The sequence below is a fragment of the Equus asinus genome, chromosome 8 (assembly GCF_041296235.1).
Source record: "Equus asinus isolate D_3611 breed Donkey chromosome 8, EquAss-T2T_v2, whole genome shotgun sequence".
NCBI classification, from domain to species: Eukaryota; Metazoa; Chordata; class Mammalia; order Perissodactyla; family Equidae; genus Equus; species Equus asinus.
The window spans coordinates 49,979,137-50,005,732 of NC_091797.1; the positions used below are offsets into that span (position 1 = coordinate 49,979,137).

The following is a 26,596-nucleotide window of genomic DNA, read 5'->3' on the forward strand; positions in this document are numbered from 1 at the left end:
TGTTAAAAATATAACCTCAATCTAATACATTTGCAGATAAAACCTCCAACACATTTTTTCATCAAAAAGCAAATACAAATATTAAACACAGGTAAACAGTGCCACCTTTTGGTATACCTGGGAATTGAGTTCCTAAATTGCAGAAAAATCTTTAACATAACAGATGAAAGAGAGTAAAACAAGGAATTCAAAAACCATCAGTTTACAATAACATTAATATTAATTTATAATTTATTAAACATTAATAAATGAATTACTTTTAAACAAATATTTTCAAAAACTAAAATTGCACCTCATATTTACATTTTCATTTCAATTTCATGAGGTTGGTAGAGCATTTCATTTCAAAACAAGTTGAGGCTCAGAAAATTTTAATGACTGATCCAGATATCCCTCAGTTAAGAAAGATTGAGCCATCACTGGCTCAAAATTGCTAGTTTTTAAATTCTAATATTAATTCCTTAAACATTATGTAGTGAGTCAAATCATATAATTATCCTGTGTTATAAGTAATACACACATTTCCACGTTGACTAAGATTTTACAAAATAGCTTTATTGTTTTTAGAATGTTTTTTGTATACATTTGGCAAGGAAAAGATATTTATGTTTAAATTATTACATTAAGAACACACAATACTGACCACATTCACACAGATGTTCATATTTCACAAACACAAAAACTCTTAATCCAATACAGTGTTCTTCCAATCTCTAAGCTAAGAGGAAAAAAACCTTCATTGAAAACTACAAAGCCTTCTTTTCTTTTTTTTTTTTTCCAGGAAAAAAAGCCCTTGTTTATGGCATGCACATGATTTGTACCTCACCTAAGTCACAAGATAAAAAGCTGCTACAAATGAGATGGAAATAAGCTTCAAACACTCTCCCTAAAGCTTCTTTGCCTTAATTTGATCTCATATTCAGACATCTTTATACCATTTTCAAAGTCTTCCACTTTTACATCTTTCAATGATTTCTTGAATAGTTTTATTAGACCACAACATATTTATGCTAGAAACATTCTTTTTTGTAAGCTGGCTAACTATTCAGCTCTCACATGGAAAGGAGAAAATATTCTCAACGATCTATCTTTATCTTTGATTCACTTTTTTCTATGAATTTTACTCAAATTGGAGTCATGAAGTACTTCTCTATAAAGCAGATTTCAAAATAAGTTAATATGTAATGATTCCCTCTGAAATTACAGAGCAACTCAATTCAAAAGAAAGCAAGAAAGAAGACCACAGCTAACAAGATGACAGCTAAAATGCTTCCTGAAAGAGCTGAAGCAGAATGAGCCAGAGGGATGGGCCAGAGGTAGTACATCTTCTGTGAAACAGAACTCCATGATCAAATGCAATCAGACATTAACTCAGAAATGTATTTAGTTCATTAATTAGCCTCACCTCTTGTTCATAACATATTCAAGAAGCACAGTGTAAGACATGAAAATTGGTAAACTTAATTATTTCTAAAAATGATTTGGTGGGAAAGATTGAATACAAACACGCTAAGAATAAATTTCTGAAGGATTTCATTTCACCCCACAGCTCTTTTTTCATCATTAAGAAGGGTGGACACTCACCCTCAAGAGTAAACAACATTCCAGGACTTCTTCTAGAGACTCTTAACTCCCTTCCCCTATTTCTGAATGGATGAAAATCCCATTTTGAAGCCCTTAGTTTTATTTCTCTCAGCTTTATTGCCTGGGTAGAAAGGGAAAAAAGAATGAGAAAGTGCCATTCTCATTACCACCCTTATACTAGCCTCTTCACCAATCGTTGCAAATAACTCAACCTTTCAATCCAAGTATACTGCTCTCTCTCTGCAAGTGCACAGGCATACACACAAATATATGGAACTATCTATAATCAAATTTTATTAAGTTTGAAGGAACATCAAAATTTCTAATACTAAATTCAATCCCATTAAATTGAAAGCAATTACTGCTTCCAATTTAATAAGAATGGATTAAATTAGATTTCTGATCCAATATAATTTGTAGTGTCCGCGTCAGGAAAAGTGATAGTATGAGGATCTTATCCAAGACATGTCAAGACTATGCAGACTGGACTTGACAGCCACCTAAATAGGATTCCACTGAAAAAATTATTTAACCTTTAGAATATACTTCAACTTTTTATTTTGCTATAAAGAAGAATAAAGTTACTTCAATATAATCAAAATACTGTTTTTATTTGTTCATTAATGTACACAAAAAACACCTGAATTCTTATTTTGTGCCAGGTACTGAATTTAATGATAATGATAATTCAATACAAACTGAACACTCTACGTATACTAACATTTAATCTTTAGAAAGGACTATGGCTGTCATCTCCATTAAATAAATAAGGATACTGAAGCACAGAGACATCATCATTTGCCCAAAGTCATATAGCTATTACAGGGCAGTAGCTGGTTTTACAGTCTGGCTTAATATTAATAGCTGGCTCCAGTCTGCTCTTAATCACTAAGCGACAGTGTCCCTGAGATGTCAAAGGTAAAGATGACTAAGACAGAAGGGAACTCACACACCATGGGAGAGAACATGTACAACAGATAAATTACCCTAAGATAGGAACTAGCTGAGGCACCACTCTCTCTGTGTCTCTAAGCCAGGGGAAAGAACCTGAACGGCAGCAGTGCAAGGAGAGGTGCAGAATACAGAAGGAGTTAGGATCTAAAATGATCAAATTAGATGATCTAATTATCATATTTAAAAAGCCCTTAAGTCCCCCATATACATGATATACATGAATCTGTGTATAACACTGTACAAAAATTCTTAGAAACTCATAAATTTGAGAATCACCAAGCTACAATGAAGGAAGAACCAAAAGGAAAGCCTCTGCAAATGTCTGAACATTCGAATTATCTCCCCATAAATTAACCAGCAAACATCTGCTGGTACAGTGAGAATGGGTGGAAAATTTTAAAGGGCTGTAGTTTACTCCATTCTCTTTTAAGATTAAGCCTCTTTAATCTTAATATATGTTAATAGATTTGAGGATTAATAAGCTACTCAAGTTGTATCTTACGGGAAGGTTAGTTTGTAGTAATGGTGAAGCAACATAATGGTAAAGGTAACAAATGTTTGTCCTCAGATTCAAAACTTCCCACCTTACTATGATTCTATGGGCAAGAGGACAATGACCACATTTAGGACAAGCATCATCAGGGCAACAGAGCAACAAAGATGTCAAACAGTAAGTCAACGAATGAATAATTTCACATCTGGTCTCCAGCGTACATATTGCAGGCTGCTGATATCCGCACAGGATCATGTTGCATCTAAAAAGGTCAATTTGTCCAATTCTTATACAATATTACTAAAAAGTTTAAAAAGCAGTAAATCAGAAAAAATAAAGTGTTAACTAATTTAATGACTTCTAATAATTATATTAGAAGACTATGTATAACATGAAATTCACTTTTCATATACAATAGTATAGCTGCATTGATCACCTAATGTAATACTGCCATCTATTGTCCAAGAGCTAAAAATACAACATGTCTTTAATCCAAACCTACGAAAATTTTAAATTAAGCCAACACTATTTTACATATTTAAGCGTCAACATCTCAAAAAAGTTTTTCTCCCCAAAAGCAAAGACAACTCAAAAAATAGATTTTTAAGTGAAGTTTTCGTGGTAATTTATCACCTGCCCATTTTCTTAACAAAAGAGAATTAAAATTTAAACATAGGCTATTCCTAAATGAATTATCCAAAAACAATAGTGTTTACAAAATCTCAAAGGATAATCTGAATCATTAAGCAACTAGGCAAATGTCAAGTTTCTGAAAATCTATGGGTCTACGTTGATTTGTCTCTCATAAAAATTCTAAAATATTAAAAGTAGAAAATATTTTAAGTTGATCAATACCAGAAGGCCAGTATATTTTGAAAAGACTAGTCATTTTAACACAATTTAGCACTCCACAGCACATTATTCACAAAAAGTAGTACAATTACACATGAAATGAAGTTTTATTACTACATACATGCTACAGGAAATGCAAACAAAAGTTAAAAGGACTGAAAAGGTCAGGCCAAAAGTGGGACAGGATGAAAAATAATCTTCCAGGTCCCAAAGAAAGACAATTAAAGGGATGAACTTTTCCCACATCTACTAGTGATAAAACTGAGAAAACGAGTTTAAAACTTTAATCAAAATAATGTAATTACCATGTGAGTGACTATTACAAGGTATTCACCTTGGACACAATACCAGGCTAAGAAAAATTAGGACCTGGAACCAAAATATTTTGGAATTCAGAGGTGAGCAAGATTTTCTCTTTATAAGGTGAAGATTCTAATCAGCCATGCAAGTTTACTCTCAAACATAAGGAAAATATTGCTTGCGATTAAAAAAAAAAAAAAAGGCTGACACTACTTAATTTGTATACGTAACACAATTGAGTACAAAATGAAAACTAGTGCCACTTAGCAGACGCTGGTTCAAATACATGTAGTTTTGTGCTTCATATCATGACAAGAGGAGATCACTGGGCCAACAAAATGATAAATACCAGAGACATTAAAGAGAAAAAAAAGAGAAACTAGACTGTAGAGATCAGAAAAATCAGCATACATCCTTTTTTATGTCAGTAATGAAGAGTCCCAAACACTTAAAATGTACTAAAACACCTTTTTGAAATGTTATATTGCACTAAAGCATCACAAAATTTAAACAAAATTTTTAGCATATAAAATTTAGAGTTTAAGAACTTGAATAGAGAATCCTATTCAGTTTTTATAATATAAAGCATAATATAATTCCTTATGTGATGAAAAGTAATTTTCCTCCATTTCTCATTTATCTTGGATTCATTCTAAAAGTAAATACAACCTCCTTACAAGACCTTATAGCTAAAATGGGTAAATTTTATGGGCAAATATAATGTAAATTATATTTCAGTAAAGTTGTTTAAAATTTTTTTTAAAACACAGGAAAAATATTGCATAGTTTAACTGGCATATTGTGACCAATATCTTTACTACAACACTTTCCTTAAGAAATGTACATATTCAGCTCCATTTTCAGGTGAGATAACAACATTATTATAACTCTGTAGAAAGTGTATTTATCCCTGAGGCCACAAAGGCAACAGTGATAGTTTTCCCCAAAGTTACGCATAATGTGGCAATCAATTATATCTATCAATGGCCTTCCAAACTGAAGCATTTTTAAGACACAATTATATAAAAGGTTTCAATTACATTTGTAAACATCCTTCCAAATGATGGAGCCTTTCATTAATACACACACACAAATGCACGTGCTAATTAATTCTCTCATACTGACTTTCATTTCAGTCTTTGATTTACATTTAGGAAATCAAGTCTGTTCTATGCAATTTCCACTTTAAAAATCATATTTCAACCCCCTTCAATTGCTGCTCAGCTTCCACAACTTCAACCAATGCATCTTTTACTTTGTCACCATTCCCAATCTACTTTCCTCAACAAAAGGAAAATGTGGTGTGAAGAGCAAATCATCTTTACTCATTTCCTTCTGAGATCACAAAAGAATTTGTCCTGGCTCAGGCTAGCCATTCTAGACTCCAATTACAGGATTCGAAAATTTCATCCACCTATAACACAAGGTCTGGTCAAAAAGAGGCTGTCTAGTTCACACATTTACTGTTTCACCCCAATATTTATTAGACATACTGCAATGCAATGTGCCTAGAGGTCTCATCTTACATTTAGATATCAACAAATTACTTTCTTTCACCAAATCCTAACATGAGTTGTTTTGTTTTTGTTGTCTGGGGACATAAAAGGTAGGGAAGCTACCAAACCTCTGTAAGACTTCTGACATTGAAAGCTGAGTTCCTCAGAGAGACATGATAGACAGAATACGCTCAGTGATCCAGTAACAAATGTCATCCCGGCCACAACTGGTACATCACTTTCATTTTGCTAGAAGTCACATCCTGAAAAAACATCTACTTCTACTACCCCTGTGCTGTCAGATCTTCATACTAAGCTTTTAATAAAATTCTCAACTTTCTACATGAAATAACAGTGGCAAAAATAACTAGAAAAACATTAAGACTTAAGAAGAACATTCTTAGTAGTTGATGCAAATAACCTAATATAAGAATATTTCCACAGTAACCAGGGAGGGAAGATGAAAGTAAATTACTGGCAAGTTAACAAAGAATTTTTAAATAATTATCTTAAGCCTATAGTTTGCCAGCACATAAGATATACATAAAAAGTAAAAGCTTATAAAATTAGTCTGAAATGCCCCCATGAGAAGGAAATTTTACAGATCGACAGATACAGTTCCCATTTAGAGTATGAAAGGCTTTGTTTCTCTTTATATAACCCTATGTTTAACTTGTGAGTTTTAGAATAACGCTAAGATTCAAACATTTCTACAAGCGGATGGTCATCCCTTGCATTACAGACTCTGCAAGTGATCAAACCAGAATTTATTTTCACTATAATTTCCAGATGGACTTCAGAACCTTCAGATAAAAGGCATCATATTTGGCTACAGAATAAAGAATTTCTGCAAGGAAACTCTGGGTTACATTTAGAAAAATCTTCTATTCAGCACATAACTAAAGACCTCATTATAAATACTCATTACTAATACATATAATTTAAGTCAGAAACTTAAATGTCAGGATATCTTTAAATAATTCTTCAAAAGCCTAGGTTAACAAAATCTTGGTTCTATCTTTATCTTCCGGTACAAGCTATATAAATTTAGCAATAGCGATGAACATGTTTTATAAACTGTTAAGACATTATACACGTAAATAACTGCGGTTGATGGTAAACGAGCAAGAAGGCGAGATTAAAGAGGTCTATATGGAGACAAGTTAAGAGCCCTGCACTAAGACAGCTGATGATTCTTTCACTGAATTCCACTAGAAGTTCAAGAAGAATACAAAAATCAAGACGATGTTATATTTACGTTCCACTGGGAGATGACGTTACATTTATGATTAAATAGGTGGGAATGGACCAGCAGCTCTCAGCTGACACTGCTATCTATAACTAAAGAAACAGCTTACTCTCAACTCCTAACTTAGCACTGAAATTAATAAACTGAGCATGCTCCTGTGGCATGGATTCCTGTGGGACTTCTCCCCCTTTCTCTTGCCTCCAAAAAAAAAAAAAAAAAAGCCTACTACTAAGGATCACGTATAAAAGACTCCTAAAGGAGAAGAAATTTCAAAATGATGGGCTACAAAAAAAAACCCTCCTCTAATAAAAGCCAATAATATTATTAAATCTCCATACTAAACTGCCTTTAAAATATCAGTTCCGAGAGACTACACAGCATAATGCAAAGAGAGGCTGTGGTGACAGGCAGAATGTCTCAGCGTCAGCTCCAGCACATATTAGTTGGGTGAAGTTGTTTAGGTCATGTGTCTTCCTTCTCCCAGTCTCAATCTCCTTGTCTTAAAGTACGCAGTAACCTCAGGCCAAAGTTATTTCATTTGATCCCTGCAATAACTTATGTGAAATGCCTAACATACAGTAGGCTTTTATCCAATTCAGCTCTTTTCCCTGAAATTGTGTACAAAAGTCCTGATTTCACTTAGAAGTAGCTGGCACAAAATACCGTTCCACCTAAGAGAAGCGTAGCATACCACACATTTTTAATTTGGTTGTATTTTGAAGAAATTGGAAGTCTACTGCTTTTTCAGCTTCCCAGAGAATTAGTCTACTCCTCATCTTACTATCTTTTATTATGTAGGTAAACTCAAGATATTAATATGAAATGTCATGGTCACCAGTTCTTTAAGAAAACAGGCAAAGTTGGGTTTTTTCCAAGAAAATTCATGTGCACACTCATTCTTTACTTATGTATGACAAGTGTGATTTCCAAAGATCCAAGTCCAAACACAAAAGTGTAGCTTTAAGGTCCTTAAAATTACACTCACCACAAGTGTGGTCCTTGAAGGTATTCCTTACGCAGATATTTCCATATATTAATCTAATACATCCCACTGACTTCAGTCTTAAAATGTAAAGCTACTTCCAATTAAACGGCCAAGTCCAGAAAATATGCTTACACTTTAGTCATTTAATTAGCCATCTCTTACACCAAATAAACTAGTATTTATTTGTTTCTACAGAGCTATTTCTTTTTTTTTTTTTTGAGGAAGATTAGCCCTGAGCTAACTGCTGCCAATCCTCCTCTTTTCGCTGAGGAAGACTGGCCCTGAGCTAACATCCGTGCCCATCTTCCTCTACTGTATATGTGGGATGCCTACCACAGCATGGCATGCCAAGCGGTGGCATGTCCGCACCAGGGATCCGAACTGGCAAACCCCGGACCCCGGAAGCAGAATGTGCGCACTTAACCACTGTGCCACCGGGGCCGGTCCCAGAGATATTAATTTTCCTAATTCAAACATAAGTCGACTGAACTTTATCATAAAGCATTTCTAAAATATTAACTGTAAAAGCTCTTTTAATAAAGCAGGTCCTACTTACCCTGAATTATAAAGGAATGTAAGAGCTTGATCATTTACTAAAATAAGTTCTAAGATTTAACATACAATATAAAAGCTTTTCCTTTGCCAAAAAACAATAAACTTATCTACTGGAATACATGTCTAGTTCATTTTCTGTCTTCACACCTCTTAGCACTATACCCTGTAACACATATCATGCTCAGGGAACACATGCTGAATGAATAAACTACATACAAATACACAAAGACACGATCAAGAACTGTAACAGTCCAGAAATTTTTAAATGATTTCTCTGGAAATGTGGGCACTCAAGCTAAACACTCTATTCTGACTTAGCTAAATATTTCATGAATATAAACTCGCATTGGCATGTGTTTATGAACTAGATTATGAACTAGAACCTCGATTGACGGCCATGTGATGGTCTTTTTTCCACTAACTGAAAAGTACATATTATATTCATTCACAGAAAGCATGACTACAAATTAAACTTCTCTCTCCAACATCTCTCTCGCTCTCTGCCTAACATACCCCTAACATATTTCTACCGAAATGAGGGCTGTCCCTAAAGCAGTCACCTTGGAAGACCATACCTTTATTCCACTACGCGGCTAGGCAATGGTTATGAATTCTTCGATGAAATTGTGTAAGAGTTGTGAGGTTCTGAAGAGATCCAAAAAGCATAAGAATCACTGCTATAAATATTTTTTGGAGCTCATGTAGAACAGTTTCAGAACCAATTAAGATTTAAAAAATGCCTTATTTTTAACTAAATCAGCATTGTTCAACATCATATCATATCACCAGATTTGGTCTCAAATGACCTGTGACCATTCTAACACTAAATATACTCTCAAGATATGAAGATCTGTCACCAATGAGGACACTGAAAAAAAATTACCAACATCTCCAAAGAAATAATCCAAAAACAATCACCAAAGGCAGTTTTAACTGGAAAAAAAGTTTAGTCTACACAATTTGCTTATTTGAAGAACACACTCACAGAATATATGTGTTCAAATCATATTTCTTTAAAAAGCCATGATACCCACAGGGACAGTGTAACTGTTTTCCATGATATTAATTTAACTGTATCATGTAACCATGATACAATGAAACATGGATACGATGTATCCATGATGCAATTAATTGTTCCCAGTTTTACTAATGACATAATTTCTCCTCAGTAGGTTTCATTATTTGAAACAAGAAACAAGCAGGCACTATTTTGTAACTGAGGAACCACCTTTTTCCTTAAAATAAAGAGTTTGAAAGAGGCAATGAACAAGAGCTAACTGCTCTGAATAAGCTTCTATGAGGTTTTACTATGGAATGATTATATTCCTGGATTCACATAGTTAAAAGCAGCAATTTCAAGTATATACCCACATAATCTTTCTTTCTTCCCCAAACAGTAAAAGTATCTACTGTCAGCAATTGAGAGTTAATTTTTAATTTCTCTATATACCATTTTCAATAATCTCTGTACATTATACATAATCTATATTTTATACCTATTTTATATCCATTATACAGTTAAGTGAAAATATTTTAGATCTATATTTGATTAATAAAACACTTAAGCAATAATAATTTTTATAAACTCCCGCTATTCCACAATACTGAGAGACTACTAGTATACGTAATCCAGAAATCATTGATATCATATATATAATTTAAATAGAAAATCTGTAGAGATTTTCTTCTTGAATTTTTACAGAAGCTACTATTGTTCATATTTCCTGAGCCTAGAGCACGTAGACAAGTGTGGAACGTGGTCCCACAGTATGCTGCACATGAGCCAGACTAGAATTAAAAACTGACTATGAATTTCTAAAGTGGGGACAATCAACAGTATATAAGGTTAATACAAATATATACAAATAATGCAAGCATATGAAAGTAATACACTACACTAATAAGAAAAATCAATTTCATATTCAAGTGATTACTTCCTTAATTCTCCCTTTTTACTATACCCAAACAAGAAGCCAAAATTAGGTGTACATAACGAAGCTTACTATTCTTGTGTAAACACATCAGGACTGTAATTTTACATACAAGAGTACTGTTACAACACCAAGCACAAACTGCTAACGGACTAAAATTTAAATTAAAATGTGTTATATATGTAATATCAGCTAGGACAAGTCAAGCTTCGAGTTTTTTAAAACGTTTTAGGAAACTATCTTAAAGGCTATTTTCTTAATACTCAAACTGCACCATCAGAATGTGTTAAGGCAAGCCCAAGATAAATTATACTAAAAATTACTAATGAATACTGAGAACTAATTCTAAAAGCATATTTTGAGTATTTTTACCTAAAGAACAAAAGTATTATGACTGATTTTGCTGTCTAAAGAATAAGTTATCAAAAACAGAGTTAATGGGGCCAGCCCCATGGCCCAGCGGTTAAGTTCACACGTTCCGCTTCAGTGCGCGCAGTTTGCCAGTTCGGATCCCGGGTGCAGACATGGCACTGCTTGGCAAGCCATGCTGTCGCAGACGTGCCACATGTAAAGTGGAGGAAGATGGGCACAGATGCTAGTTCAGGGCCAGTCTCCCTCAGCAAAAAGAGGAGGATTGTGTGAGCTCAGGGCTAATCTTCCTCAAAAAAAAAAAAAAAAAAAATCTATATATATATATAAAATCACAGAGTTAATGACCTATGTTGATTTCGTTGCTGAAGGAAACAATGCTTTGAAAGGAATAAGTTTTGAATCCTCTCTAATCCTCACATGCTATCTTGAAGCTAGGACTTGGCAATGACACATGCAAAGGCAACTGTGAGGAACAGCGGTCAAGAGCAGTGTTTTGGAATGACAGAGACTTCACTGTCTGTCTGATTTAAGGTAAGACACAATCTTCCCCATTCTCGCTTATGAAGTAGGGATGTCAATATTTCCTCCTATCACAAGAACTATGCCATATAACATATATAAAGCCTTCGGCCAGTGCTTGTCACATAGCACTCAAATTATGGTCCCATTTAACATACAGACAGATACAATAATAGATATAGATGTGTGTATGTGCCAGTTCTATATATACATATTTTCTAGTTCAGTCCACTGAGAGGACCTAGAAGTACTGACATTTCACAGCGGCAATGAGCACACATGCTGCCCAGATCTCTGATCCGCTTCTAAACACCATTCTGCTAATGAAAGGGATCAAGACTCCTTGGACAAGTGGTTACTTCCAAGGCTGGGGATGGGAAAATGTGAGATTAGAACATCTTGTGGTACCAGAAAATAAGAAAGTGCTCAAAAAAGAATGAGGACATGTTGAAAAGACACAGAAGCCAGCCTGAACCAGGTCCTACGGCCAAAGCTGGAAGAGTATGAGCAGCAAAATAAAGAATGATAGTACTGAACCAGAACCTACAGACTAAAATAGATATCCATGAGTTCATACTGATATAAATACATAAAATGGGGAGAAAGGATAGCTCTTTCTCATAGAAGAATTCCAAGCAATAAACGTAGAAGAAAAGAAGAAAACAGAAAATCAGCATTAAGCAAACAGTACAGTAATAACCGCTGCAGACAAGATCCACTGGCGGATACCAAACTTATCGGATATTAAAATTAATAGGCAAAAAGTTGAGGAGAAACAGTATTTACAATGAGAAAAAACGGTAACTTTACTGTGAAGAAATCTGGCAGACAAGGGTTCCTGCACTAGTGGTAAGACATCCTGACATCCTGAACCCCCTGAATGATGCACTGAGAAAGATACGGTCTCACTCCTGTGCTCTTCTTGCCCAAAATGCATACATAACCTTACTCGAAACATGAGAAAACATCAGACAAACCCAAGCTGAGGGACATTCTACAAAATAACTAATCGGTTTTCTTCAGAAGTGCCAAGGACATAAAAGACAAAAAAAAACTGAGGAACTCTCACAGAATGGAGGAGATTAAGGACACATTACAAATAAACGTAAGGTGAGACCCTAGACTGGATCCCGGGAGAGGGAAAGGACATAAATGGGAAATCCAGCAAAATTCAAATAAGATCTGTAGTTTAGATAAGAGTTGTGCTAATGTTAATTTCCTAGTTTATTCATTATAATTACCTAAGCTGTTAATAATGGGGGAAGCTGAGTGAAAGGCAGATGTGAACTCTCCGTAATTTTACTACTTTTCTGTAAGTCTAAACTTATTTCAAAATAAAGTTTTTTAAAGTTTTTAAAAATATGATACCCATAGTGACCCAGGCAATGTATAATAGCTATCATTTTGTTTTGCCTTAAAATCATTAAGTTATGCTAAAATAGCCTTTAACTGCTGAAGCTAGAATACATATCTCTAAAAAATTTAGCTCTGAAAAACTTAATCAGTATGATACATTACAGATCTAGTTACCTGTAATTTTATATCCATAAGCAGCTAGTTGTCCAGCCATATATTCTCCATCTGAATTATTATGAGAACAACCCCATGTTCGTATCCAAATTTTCTGGATGCCTGGAATAGTGCTATTAAACAATCAATAAAGAAAAAAAAAAGTAAGTCTCATTAAGGGATTTTTAAAATAAAAAGCACTAGATGATCTCTGGGCATATTATGCAAAAACACACTCAACTGCAATCCATTTGCAGCTATTCATCAAACGCACCAACTTAATCCCTAATCTATTGTTACACCAAAAGTCTCATATCCAGATAAAAATAACCACAGAATTCTAAGGAGTTAAGGCTCTACATAAAAAGTATCTCCTTTTTCTCTGACCTTTATTTTATATTCATTACTACTAACAAAACACCACTAAGTTCGACACCTAGAAAGATACATACAAATAACAACAGCAAAGAAAATAGTTTTAGCAGAAACAGCAAATAAAGAAAAATTAAGTACATCTATCTGATCACAGGCTCCTAAATGCTAGTTACAATCTTTATTTTATAACTTACAGATAGAAATAACTGAATCAACAGGAAAAATTTTCACCCTATCGCATTATTAAACTACTCCATATATAAAAATAGAGTTCTAAAAAATGTAATAATTTCAGGAAGGAAAAAAAGGACTTTCAACTTCCATTGCCCTAATACTTTATAATTAAACAGAAATTACCTTAAGGACATGTGCAGGACAAATTTAATAAACTTCAATCATTAAAATATAAGCAAATTTTAAAAGCTTAATAATCCAAACAAAATAATCAAGTGTATTAAAACTTTCAACAACTTATTAGATAAGCAAACACAGGTATATTAAAACTATACAACTGCATAATCCTTTCCAGCTAGGCTGTATTAGAATTTCACTAAACTAGAAACCTAATATAATAGTATAAACAGCACAATAATTTATTTGTGCCCAATGCCTTTAGCTGATGCATAAGTATTTGTAAATTTGCTAAGAAAAATCAAATACCCAAACCACCCCTGTCTCAAAAATCACAAATTCCAGTAAAAATTTTAATTTGGAAGTAACACAGAATTATATACCAACTATGGTAATATCAAAGGGATCCTGGGGATGGGGAATGTCTATTTTTGAGCAAAATTCTGTCCTAGGTCCCATGTCTTCAAGGAGCACACAATTTGACAGGTCTTTCTTTTTTTTTTTTTAAAGATTGGCACCTGAACTAACAACTGTTGCCAACTTTTTTCTTTTTTTTTCTGCTTTTTCTCCCCAAATCCCCCCAGTACATAGTTGTATATTATAGTTGTGGGTCCTTCTAGTTGTGGCATGTGGGATGCCACCTCAACATGGCCTGATGAGCAGTGCCATGTCCAAGTCCAGAATCCAAACCCGTGAAACCCTGGGCCCCCAAAGCGGAGTGTGCGAACTTAACCACCGCGAGGGGGCCGGCCCATGTTTTTCTTTTTTAACCAATTACTTTACTAAATTTAAAACATTCAAATAAAAAAATAAATCTACATATTTCCTCCCAAAAGTTCCAAAATTTAAAAAAGATAATTTGTATATCACATACACGAGAAGTGCCAGCTTCTCCCTTGGTACAAAACTAAATATAATTTCAAAGAAAAATACTTACCTATCACTTGGTGGACTGTTTTCCTCTTGCAAATATTTCTGGGTATTTCGCTTTCGCACCTTTGGAACAACCTGCTTTCTTGCAAAATGCCGATGCTGTGGCTTTGAATCTTCCTGTGACACAATATCTTCTATGTCATCCAGCAGTGTCTCACATGATGCAGAAGGCATCTTCTCTACCACATAAAAAGTTATAAATGATACAAGCTTATGAGTCCCTCAAAAAATCTGTTTAACCTAGCATTACCTATAAAATATTCTTGCCAAATTTGAATCTAATAAAGCCTTTAGATTTAACTTCAAATTTACAGAAAATGCAGCAGATAAAGAAATACAAGGAAACAATGAGACAAACCCTATTGATAGTGGGACATTCCAAAGTTTAACTGGAACTATTTCTTCAACAAATCAATATCATGGAGACAAAACAGAAGAGGAACTGCTCAAGATTAAAGGAGACTTAAAGCATAACAACTAAACACAATTCACGTTCTTGATTAGATCTGATTTTGTCCAACCAGCTGTAAGACATTTTGGAAACAACTACGACAATCAGAATATGAACTGAATATTAGATAATATCAGGATATTACTATAAATCATTTGACCTAAGGCACTGATAAAAAAAAGTACTGTTATGTTTAAAAATCTTATTATTTTAGAGATACATATTGAATATTTGGAGGTGAAATGTCTTATCTAGAATTTACTTTAAAACAATAAAAAATAGATTAAGACATAAGAGAAAACATAAGTCTTACATCTAGGAAATAGATATGTTAGCGTTATTATTCTATTCTACTTTCCTGAATGTTCAAAATTTTTACAGTTAAGAAAACGTGGACACAGCTTCCAGGAAGATGGACTAGACACACTTTTCCCTACCCCTCCTGCTGAGCACAGCTAAACCCTGGACATCACAAATAAAACAAACATAGGACAACTTTGAAAGGCAGAGAGAAGGCAGACTGGCTAGGGACCTTGGAACCCAAGGAACACCACAATGGTGAGCTCCTTGGCATTTCTTCTGCCTCCTATGTTCCAGACTTGGAGCTGAAGAAGGCAGCAACCCCAGAAATGCCAACAGATGCAGACAACAAAAGCCAAACCAAAAGCCTGTTATTTTGTCAAAGAACCAGAAAAGGAGCAGCCTAGCAAGACAAAAACTTTTAGACAATTACCATTCTACTCCACACACACAAAAACACAAAATATAAAACTATAGTCCCACCTCCAGACAAGCCACAAAGGTCAAGTAGGGAGCCTTGACTTTTACCCTTGACTTCCACCCTTACAAGGCTGTAAGGAGGTGCCCCATCACACCCCATGAGGGTAGAATCAGAGAAGACCAAGTAAGAACGCTGGACTTCCAAACCAGTCAACCAATCAAACAGTAATGAAGCCCCACCCCCACCATGCAGTGTCACTGAAGACCAAACTGATACACAAGTTTAAAACAATTCCCACGGGGCCGGCTCCGTGGCCAAGTGGTTAAGTTCGCGCCCTCCGCTGCGGCGGCCAGGGTTCGGATCCTGGGCGTGGACATGGCACCGCTCGTCAGGCTACGTTGAGGCGGCGTCCCACATCCCACAACTAGAACGACCTGCAACTAAGATATACAACTGTGTACAGTGGGGGGTTGGAGAGATAAAGCAGAAAAAAAAAAAAGATTGGCATCAGTTGTCAGCCCAGGTGCCAATCCTTAAAAAAAAAACAATTCCTACCAAAATCCCAGGAAGACTTTCTATAGACATAGGTAAGCTTGCTCTAAAATTTATAGAGAAAGGATAAGAAATTAATATATCTAAAACAATTTTGAAAAAAAGAATGAAGTGGGGGGAAGTGGTCTGCCCAATTTCAAGACTTACTATATAGCTGTAGTCATCAAGGCTGTGAGGTACTGGTGGAGGAACAGAAACACAGATCAATAGGACAAAACAGAGAACCCGGAAACAGACCCACACAAATACGCCTGCCTGACTTTTCACAAAAGTGCAAATGCAATTCAATGGAGGAAAGACAGCCTTTCCAACAATTAGGACTTAAGCAAGTGGACATTTATAGACAAAAAAATGAACTTCAACCTAACTCTCACACTTTATACAAAAATTAATTCAAAATGGATTACAGATTTAAATGTAAAACATAAACTCTAAACTTTTCGAAGAAACGATATGAGAAAATCTTCTGAACCTAGGGCTAGGTAAAGACTTGCCAGACTTGACACCAAAGCACGGGCCATAAAAAGAAAGATTAATAAATCCAGACGTCATCAAAATTAAACACTTTTGCACTGCAAAAGACCCTTTTGAGAGTATGAAAAACCAAACTACAGAGTGGGAGAAAATATTTGCAAAGCAGATGTGTAATAAAAAACTAGCATCTAGAACTCAAAACACAATAATAAAAAAAACCAATCCAATTAGAAGATGGACAAAAAGACAGGGAGATATTTCACCTAAGAGGTTATACAGAGGGCAAATAAGCATGTGAAACAGGAGTCAACATTACTAGCCATCAGAGAAATACAAACTAAAGCCACAGAGGTATCGCTACACACCTAACAGAATGGCTAAAATAAGAAACAGTGACAATGCCAAATGCTGATGACGCAGAGAAACTGGATCATTAGTACAGTCCTGATGGGAATATAAAATGGTGCAGCCACTCTGGAAAACAGTTTGGCATTTTCTTAAAAAACTAATCATGCAACTACAATGCAAAAAAATAGTCATGCAACTACAATGCAACCTGGCCATAGTACTTCTGAGGGTTAATCCAAGAGAAATAAAGACTTATATTCACACAAAAACCTGAACACAAATGTCTATAGCCGCTTTCTTTGTAATAGCCAAAACCTGGAAACAACCCAGATGCCCTTCAATGAGTTGAATGGTTCAACAAACTGTGGTATAGCCATCCCATGGATCACTACTCAGCAATAAAAAGAAATGTACTACTGATACATGCAACGACCTGATAAATCTCCAGAGAATTATGCTGAGTGAATAGAGCCAATCCCAAAAGGTTACATACTGCATGATTACATTTCTACAACATAAATTGAGATTGAAATAACAGAGTTACAGAAATGGAGAACAGAATAGTGGTTGCCAGGTATTAAGGAGAGGATGCAGTAGGAGGAAAGTGACTATAAAAGGGCAACATAAGAGATCCTTGTGGTGATGGAAATGTTCTATATCCTGACCATATCCATGTCAATATCCTGGTGGTGACATTGTATCACACTTTCGCAAGATATTACCATTGGGGGAAACTGGGTAAAGTGCACAGCATCCCCACATAATTTTTGTAACTGTAAGTGAATCTACAATTATGTTAAAATACTTAAAAACTATCTAGAAAGAAAATGTACTTGAGTATACTTACTAATAGTCTAATACTATGTCCAGACATGAAGCAAGTGTTTCACAGGGGCATCTCATTAACCATTCACAATAACACCATGAGGTAAGTAGTGTTATTATCCTCACTTTAAAGCAATCTGAAACACAGAGAAGCGAAGGTACCCAAAGAAGCACAAGGATTCCATGCAAGATGGAATCACGAGGCCATATGCTGTTCAGTACTCTACTGCCTACTTAATGTATGTATACCAAATGACCACTGTTCCTCCTCTGGGTCGCCTAAACCAGTGTTAAGGATCTCTGACTCTCCAGTGGAATGTTAAGTCTCTCCACTGGTCTCAAGCCTTTCTGATGATTTTCCCTCTCCTCATTTGCCAGATTCCCATCTTCCTATTAACTACTTTCAATTAACAGAGTGGCTTCCAGCCAGGCTCATGTTGGGCCCCTTGCTATAATTTACTCCTCACAACTATGACAAATTATGCCCTATAAATCAGACAAACCTGTGTTCAAATTTCAGCTAGCTTTACATTGTCAATAAGAGCAAAAGATTAGAAAGAACCCAAAGGGCAATCAATCAGGGACTGGTTAAATTATAATTAACATGCATTCCACCTGGTCATGGTGGCACTGTCAATCACAGGCCTCCTCCTTCCCTAGACACAGGAATGGGCAGATGACCCAAGCCTGCCAGAGTAACCCATCCTCCTGGCCAGAATGACTGGTTCAGGGTTAGACAAGACAATCCCAGCCAATCAGAATCATCACAAGGACTTCTATGCCACAGCTAACAGAAGAGATGGCTTCTCTTTTCACTGAAGTGGCTAAGTTGGGAGGATGTCAACCTGAGGATGCTGGAGGCCATTTCGCCTGTCACAGGGCAGAAGCCTACCTAAGGAATAAAACCTAGTAAAAGCTGGAGAGATAAAGAGCCATACTGACATTATCTGAGCACCTGCAACCAACCAATGCCTGAAGCCAGATGCTGCCCTATTCTGCCCAGTCATGTGAACCAGTAAATTCCCTCCATGGCTTAAATTAGTTTGAGGTGGCTTTTCTGCTCTGATGAACAAGAACTCTGGGGCCAACTCAGCAAACCGGGTAAAGAGAAATGAACTAGGTTAGACATTCTCAAATTGGTTCTATTTACTAGAGATATGAACTATCAGTGAAAAAACGGTTTTCTGTGGTCAAACAAATTTAGGAAATCCTGCCTCTTTACAGATTCCCTGTATTCATTAGTAGAGCAAACTGTGAAGAACTGCAGTAAAGAAACTTAAAATTCATTTATGTCAAGAATTTTCTGAAAATTAATTTCTCACAGATCTCCCCTTAATGAGGCTAAAGATGGTACTGAAAACAGAAGGCTTGAATGAAGCAGACCCTCAGATCCCCTCCCACATTCAGCACAGATGGATGACTTCCTTCTTTTACTGAGAAATGGTTCTTTGCCCATGTACTCTGCCTACCTGTTACTCGAATAACTGTCCATCCACCCTAAAAACAATCCTTCTACTCTGACCTCCTCAAGCACAAAACTCCAGCAAAGCTCCCTCTTCCTGCACCATCACTAACTGTCTCTCTACTGAATCATTAATATCTGCATATAAACATACTGTTATTTCTCCCATTTACAAAACAAAAACCTTAACTTGAACCCACTTCCTCCACTTACTATCTCCATCGTATTTTTCTCCTTTAAAGGAAAACTCCTTGCAAGAGCTGTCTATACTTACAGTCTCTAACTTCCCCCTCCCATTCTCTCATGACCAGGCTTTCACCACCACCACTCCATCAAAATGGTCTGTCATGATTTCAATGACTCTCAACAATATACACAATGATCAATTATCAGACATCTTATATGACCCCATCTGCAGCATTTCAGAATATTCAACATTCCCTCCTTAAGATATTTTCTTCACTGGCTTCCAAGACACCACACTCTCAGAGTTATCCTCCTACCACTTTAGCCACTCCCCAAGTCTCATTTGCTGGTTCCTCCTCATCGCTCCAACTTCTCAATGTTGGAATGCCCCCATGGCTCTGTTACAGGACGACTTCTCTTCTCTAGTTACAGACATACGCTAGGTGATCTCACCCAGTCCTGTGGCCTTGAAATACCAACTATATGCTTATATAACCAGTCCCAGTCCTCCCCTGAACTTCAGACTGACTTACAGGTCCAACAGCCTAGTCAACATGCCTGCTTAAGCGTCTAATAGTTATTTCACACCTAAAAAGTCAAAACCAGAACTCTTGATCCTCTCCCCACCTTACCCCACACAAAACCACCAACACCACACCAGATCCTCCCACGACTCTCCTCATCTCATTTAAAGGCAATCCCAACCTTCTACCAGTTCCAGCCAAAAATGCTGGAATCATCCCTGACTCCTCCCTCTCTCTCCTTGGAGCTAAATGCAAACCAACAAAATCCTCTTAGCAGCTAGCTTCAAAATATATTTAAAATCTATTTCAGACCATACCTACTTGTTACATTCTTGGTCCAAACCAATATCAGCTCTTGCCTGGATTACTGCCATAGTTAGTCTCCTTGCTTCTATCCTTAATTCCCAAAGGACATTTCCAGCATAGAAGCCAGGGATCCCTTTAAAAACCTAAGTTCATCTCAAACTTCGGATCAAAATCCACCAAAGGTATTCCATCTCAGAGTAAAAAGCCAAAATTGTTACAAAGATCTTCAATGGCATATATATAATCAGCTTCCTGTTACTTCTCTGACCCTATTTCCTACCAATCTCCCCTCTCACTCCACTCAGCCACAGAGGGTCCCTTGCCAGTTCGTACCCACCATCTCAGGGGCTTTATCTCAGGCCATACGCACTCACCTGAGGGTCTTATTCTTGCCTGGAATGCCTTCGAGACCTTCAAGACTTTGCTTAAACATCACCAGTGAGTTCTTTCTGAGCAACTCCACATCACCACATGCACACACACTTCCTATCCCTCTTCCCCACCCTGCTTCCTTACTACCACACTTCTTACCACTGCATAGATGTTTTCATTATTTTGTTATTGTCTATCTCTTTCTACTAGAATATATACTTGGTGAAGGGAAAGGTTCCTGTGTGTTTTATCACAGGTGGTGCCTAGAACTATGTCTAGCACACTGCCGCTTCTCAATAACTATTTTTTACTGTAGACTACCCAGTCTAACAAGATACAGCCCCTAGCTACTTCCTCTGCCACCTCCCACTCTGTCCCAACTGTACTAACCTTTTAGACATTCTCTGAGTATGCCAAACTAGTTTCTGACTCAGGGGCCTTCACACTTGCTATTCCTCTACCTGGAATATCATCCCCCAGATATTTGTATGGATTGCTGCCCACTTATCTACTCAAAGGACACCTCCTCAGAGAGGCCTTTCCTAACCACTATATCCAAAATAACCACACACTAACCAAGCATCCCCACACTCTCTCACTAACCTCTAATCCTGCTTTATGCTTCATTTTTCTTCATAGCACTTACCCACCTGACATCATATATACACCTGCATCTGTCTTCCTCTTTACAGTGTAAGCTCCATACGGAGAAAAGGCATTATCTCTTTTTCACCACTGTACCTACAACACCTGTAACAATGCCTAGCATATAGCAGGCTCACAATACTTGAGTAAATGAATGAATGAATAAATAAATTTAAAAAATGCTTGTTTAAGCTGAATTTGCCTAGTCTTTCTATAACATAGGAGGAAATTTACACTACATGGGAAGTTAAAGTAAATATCTAACCCCTAGAGGGGCTGGCCCCGTGGCCGAGTGGTTAAGTTCGCGCGCTCCGCTGCAGGCGGCCCAGTGTTTCGTTAGTTCAAATCCTGGGCGCGGACATGGCACTGCTCGTCAGACCACGCTGAGGCAGCGTCCCACATGCCACAACTAGAAGAACCCACAACGAAGAATACACAACTATGTACCGGGGGGCTTTGGGGAGAAAAATGAAAAAAAAAAAAAAAAATCTAACCCCTAGAGTTTCTTCTATCACTATTATTATATGAAATAATCAAGATTAGTGAAAAGGCTAAGACCAGGTAGTGCCTTTCAAAGTTACTAAAGAACGACTGAAGCATTATAAATTGAATGACACAAAGCTGTAGTTTTTTAAATTACACAATTCTTACATCCCATATGCAATTATGTATGGATCCAGAGAAGGGAAATAGAATGGAAGAAGAGAGATGAGAGGGGTTTGCTGCAGGAGACATACAGGATCACAGAGTTAGGGAAGTAGGGAACATCACTACGCCTCTCATTTTACAAAACTGAAGTTCAGAGAAGCTAAAAGATTTGTACATTGATAGAGCTCAAATGAGAACCTAGGCCTTCTCTCAACCCCAAGTTCTCCCCACTATGGCTCTGCCTCACTGGCAAAGCACAAACATACAAGAGCCTAACCCGATTCTAAGAAATAAATACATTCCGGAAAAAAATGGGCAAAGGAAAAACAGGCAACTCAATTTAAAAATGCAAATATCCAGTAAGCACAGGAAAGAATGCAGGACCACACTAATAGCAAGTGTTTAAATAATGAATTATCTTTCATCTACCACAGTGATAAGAAAGACCAACCAAAAAATGGGGCTGGCCCCATGTCCTACTGGTTAAGTGTGGTATGCTGTGCTTCAGGGGCCTGGGTTCAGTTCCCAGCTGTGGACCTACGCCACTCACTGGTGGCCATGCTGTGGCGGCAACCCACATACAAAATAGAGGAAGACTGGCACAGATGTTAGCTCACAGTGAAACTGTCTCAGCAAAGAGGAAAACTGGCAACAGATGTTAGCTCAGGGCGAATCTTGCTCAGAAAAAAAAAAAGGCCAACAAAGATCCTATTGTTAACTGAAAGCATGGTAAAACATGGTAAAACTCCTTTTCAGGGAGGCAGTCTGGCAACACATATCAAACTTTAAAACATATACATCCCTTGACCACGCAACTCCATTTCTAGAAGTTCACTCTAGGGAGAAAAAGGAGACAAATACAATGCAGAGGTTCCTAAACCTGGTTGCCTATGAAAGGACCTAAACAATCTCACTCATTACTATTAATAAAGTTTTTACTTCCAACAAACTTGTAGAAGGAATTGTTAGCCCTCAGAAATTTTCAAATAAGTGAGTAAAAAGGCAATGAAAGTGGGGCTGGCACCGTGGCCAAGTGGTTAAGTTCGCGCACTCCGCTGCAGGCGGCCCAGTGTTTCGTCGGTTCGAATCCCGGGCGCGGACATGGCACTGCTCATCAAACCACGCTGAGGCCGCGTCCCACATGCCACAACTAGAAGGACCCACAACTAAGAATATACAACTATGTACCAGGGGGCTTTGGGGAGAAAAAGGAAAAAAAAAAAATCTTCAAAAAAGAAAAAAGGCAATAAAAGCTTGAGACTAAAAGGAAAGCAAGACAATAGTTAAATGGAACGCTAGGATCATATACAGTTCTTTCTCAAAAGTAGAGCAAACCAAGTTTGATAAAGTGAATAAAAACAGTCAGTGAAAAGGGAGATATTGAAAATGACAAAAAGAAAATAGAATGCAACATCCTACAGTAGTGTTACTTACATAGGGGATTTTTTAGGAGAGCTTTTCTAATATCAAATACCCAGGTCCCATTCTGAATGAGAATCTCCAAGAGTGGAACTTAAGGATGTGAACGTAAAACCTTCCCAGGTGATTCCACTAAACATCCTTGTCTGAGAACCACCATTCGCCTGCAGCAGAGGTTCTCAATCTTGAGTGCTCATTGTATTTACCCGAGGAGCTTTTGAAAATTACCAATAATTGAGCCCTAGGCCAGCTGAAATACATATTGGGTATCAATATATATTTAAATTTTCCAGTAATTCTCATGGGTGTAGCCACAGTTGGGAACCAAAATCTTACACCAGTAGTTTTCATAGTGTTGTTCCCAGATCAGCATGATAACCCTCGCTGGGGAACGCGAGACCTACTGAATCAGACATTCTGAATAAAGCCAAGGAATCTTTAACAAGGCTTCCAGGTGATTTTGATGTGCATTAAAGTTTGAGAATCACTGTCCTAGAGTTATTCTTTCATAAAAATCATCTAGATTGCATGTCAAAAACACACCTGGTCAGCTGGTTTTCAACAAGGGTGCCAAGAAAATTCAATGGGGGAAAGAGTAGTCTTTTCAATAAACTGTGCTGGAACAACCAGATAGTCACACACAATGAAAGAAGTTGGAGCCCTACCTCCCATCATATACAAACATTAACTCAAAATGGATAACAGACCTAAATTTGAAAGCTAACAATATAAAACTCATAGAAGAAAACATATGCATAAATCTTCATAACATTACATTAAGCACTGGTTTCTTAGTTATGACACCAAAAGCACAAGCAACAAAAGAAAAAAAGATTAGACTTCATCAAAAGTAAAAATTTTTAGGCTTCAAAGGACACAAGAAAGTGAAAACACAACTCATACAATGATAAAAAATATTTGCAAATCACATGTCTGATAAAAGTCTAGTATCAGAACACAATAAAGAACACAACGCAACAATAAAAAGAGAACCCAATGTAAAATATGAGCAAAAGGTATGAACAGACATTTCTCTGAAGAAGATATACAAACAGCCAATAAGCACATGAAAATACATTAACATCATTAGCTATCAGGGAACTGCAACTCAAAACCACAAGGACATACCACTTCACACTCACTAGGATGGCTACACTCAAAAAGACAGCAACAGCAAGTTGAGGAAAATGTAGATTTGCTCTCCCAGAGAGTTAGAGAAAGAAGCAAAGGACTGGGCCTTGAAGAACTCCAAATTTAACCGCCAAAAAGAAGAGAACTAGCCTATAATGGAGGCCAAGAAGCAGCTACCAGAGAAGGAGAAAAAATCAGTGGGTTATAGAAGACAAAGGAAGAGAGCATGTTAACAAGGCAGACAAGGTCAGTGCAGCTGCATGTAGAGCAAAGGTTAAGAATAATGAATGAAAATGTCCTTAGTGATATGGCACGATTCAGGGATGGTGGCAAAATTACTAAGTAATTAGGATACCTTTCTGAATGTTCTAATTTGTAACATGTCGCTCAAACATAAAAGGTTTAAAATAAATGAGTACCTTGATTATCTGCAATTGGTCTCAAATCCTCTTGAAAGATGAGTCTGGAAAATAAAAACTGATTTGAACAAGCAAGTTCAGAAAACCACAGTAAGGACTCTTTAACTAGTACCTAAAAGGTATTAGACTCCATAAAAGACTGCTTTACGTAGCAAGGTTCATGATGTTGCATACTACTTCCAACTTCTTACCGACTAGGACAGATGTGTTGACATCTGCTATATTTGCCACGATTGTGATCCAGCATCTGGCCATACTAAGAAATACTACACAGCACTATAACACGTGTGTGTGATTCAAGTAATACCAGCTACAAAACAGGAATAAGGCAATGAGAGAAGTATCCAGATCAACTTCCACCCGAAAAACACGTTTAGCCCCGAGATTCAAAGAGAGGTTTTATGAGTAAACGAGAACGAAAAGCGAAAAACCAAAACACCTGCTCTTCTGGCCAACTTCAGTTTAAATACTTGAGATACAGCTCTGTGAAAGCTACATAACTGCGAAAGCCTGTCCTGTCCCACAAATTCGCTAAAGCAGAAAGTGAGAGAACGAATAAAGTTAGATTTGACCATAAGGAACGAGATCCCCTAAGACTCCGTACAGCTCTGCAGCACCTAAGGCCAACGACCCTGTCCTCACTTCCAGCAGCGCTCCCTGCCTCCCAGTTCCCCCATCCCAGCTAGCAAGTCCCCTGTAACTGCGAAACAAACCAGCAAACGGCCCGAGAAAGACTGAAACTGGGGAAACAAGGCTCCGCCATAAAAGGAGCTCTGGCCACACTCCGCCCCACACTGATCCACCGGCCACCCTTACCCAGTAGTCAAGAAATAACAAACCAGTCCGACGTAAGAGAATCCACACGCCACTCTCCGGAAACTGCAGAGACTTCACATGGAGCTCGCCATGACACGTACGTCCCGCCACGTTTATTTACGCATGCTCGGCGACGGTGGCCCGGAGAGATCAAATTGCATCACCGCTGAAAGTGCGAGTTCAGGTTTAACTTAATTTAGTAATGATTACAGTTACAATTCCTTTGGTTGCAAGAGATGAAATGCACTCCCCACACCTCGGGTTCTTAGAATTGCTTAATAGCTCACTTCTGCTGAGCTCTTATTATGTGTCAGGCACGTGTTAAGCATTTTACATAAACGTTATTTCCCGACTTATTTATTACTACTATTCTTATTTTGCAAAAGAGGAAAACTGGGAGTTTAAATACTTGCCCAAAGGTACTCTACTGTCAGTAACCGTCCTCTCTGCTGAATCAAAGTCTAACCGATTCCCAAACAACCTGCTCTTTTCATTATATTTTACTAGCTTTCTCTACCTTTTGTGAAACGAGGTCACATCAGAGGAGAGAATGGAAAAGGATAAAGAACAGTTGGATTAAACTTAATATAGACAGTTTAACATGGACCAATTTTTTTTTTTTTTTTTTTAATGCTTAGAAAGCAGTTTAGTGGCTAAACTGTAAAGCAGTTTAGCAGAGAAAGAGAACTTTCATGGAGTATAATGATTCTGACCTGGTTGCCTTACATGTGTTATCTCACTTTATCCTGCTTTACCCAAGACACTGTATTTGACCTTTTTTATGGCAAGAGCATCTCCACTTTAAAAAGTGAAGAACATAGGCCATGAACAGAAAGTCA

General features: G+C 37.0%; 1 protein-coding gene across 14 annotated transcripts in view; it reads right to left on the bottom strand.

Moving 5' to 3' along the window:
• CDKAL1 (CDK5 regulatory subunit associated protein 1 like 1) overlaps nt 1–25,902 on the bottom strand; it is a 612,104-nt gene extending 586,202 nt beyond the window's left edge. For 2 of the 14 annotated variants that reach the window (XM_070515570.1, XM_070515569.1), the window contains exons 1-4: nt 25,133–25,246; nt 24,942–24,985; nt 14,463–14,637; nt 12,821–12,933 (exon numbers count right to left, since the gene is read on the bottom strand). In XM_070515570.1, the coding sequence (XP_070371671.1) occupies nt 12,821–12,933; nt 14,463–14,637; nt 24,942–24,985; nt 25,133–25,188 (388 nt within the window). In that variant the 5' untranslated portion in view covers nt 25,189–25,246. Of the gene's footprint in view, nt 1–12,820; nt 12,934–14,462; nt 14,643–24,939; nt 24,986–25,132; nt 25,247–25,654 lie in introns of those variants that run through there. The other 12 variants (XM_070515582.1, XM_070515574.1, XM_070515583.1 and 9 more) reach the window with 12 other exon arrangements.
• Between the last annotated feature and the right edge of the window lie 694 nt (nt 25,903–26,596).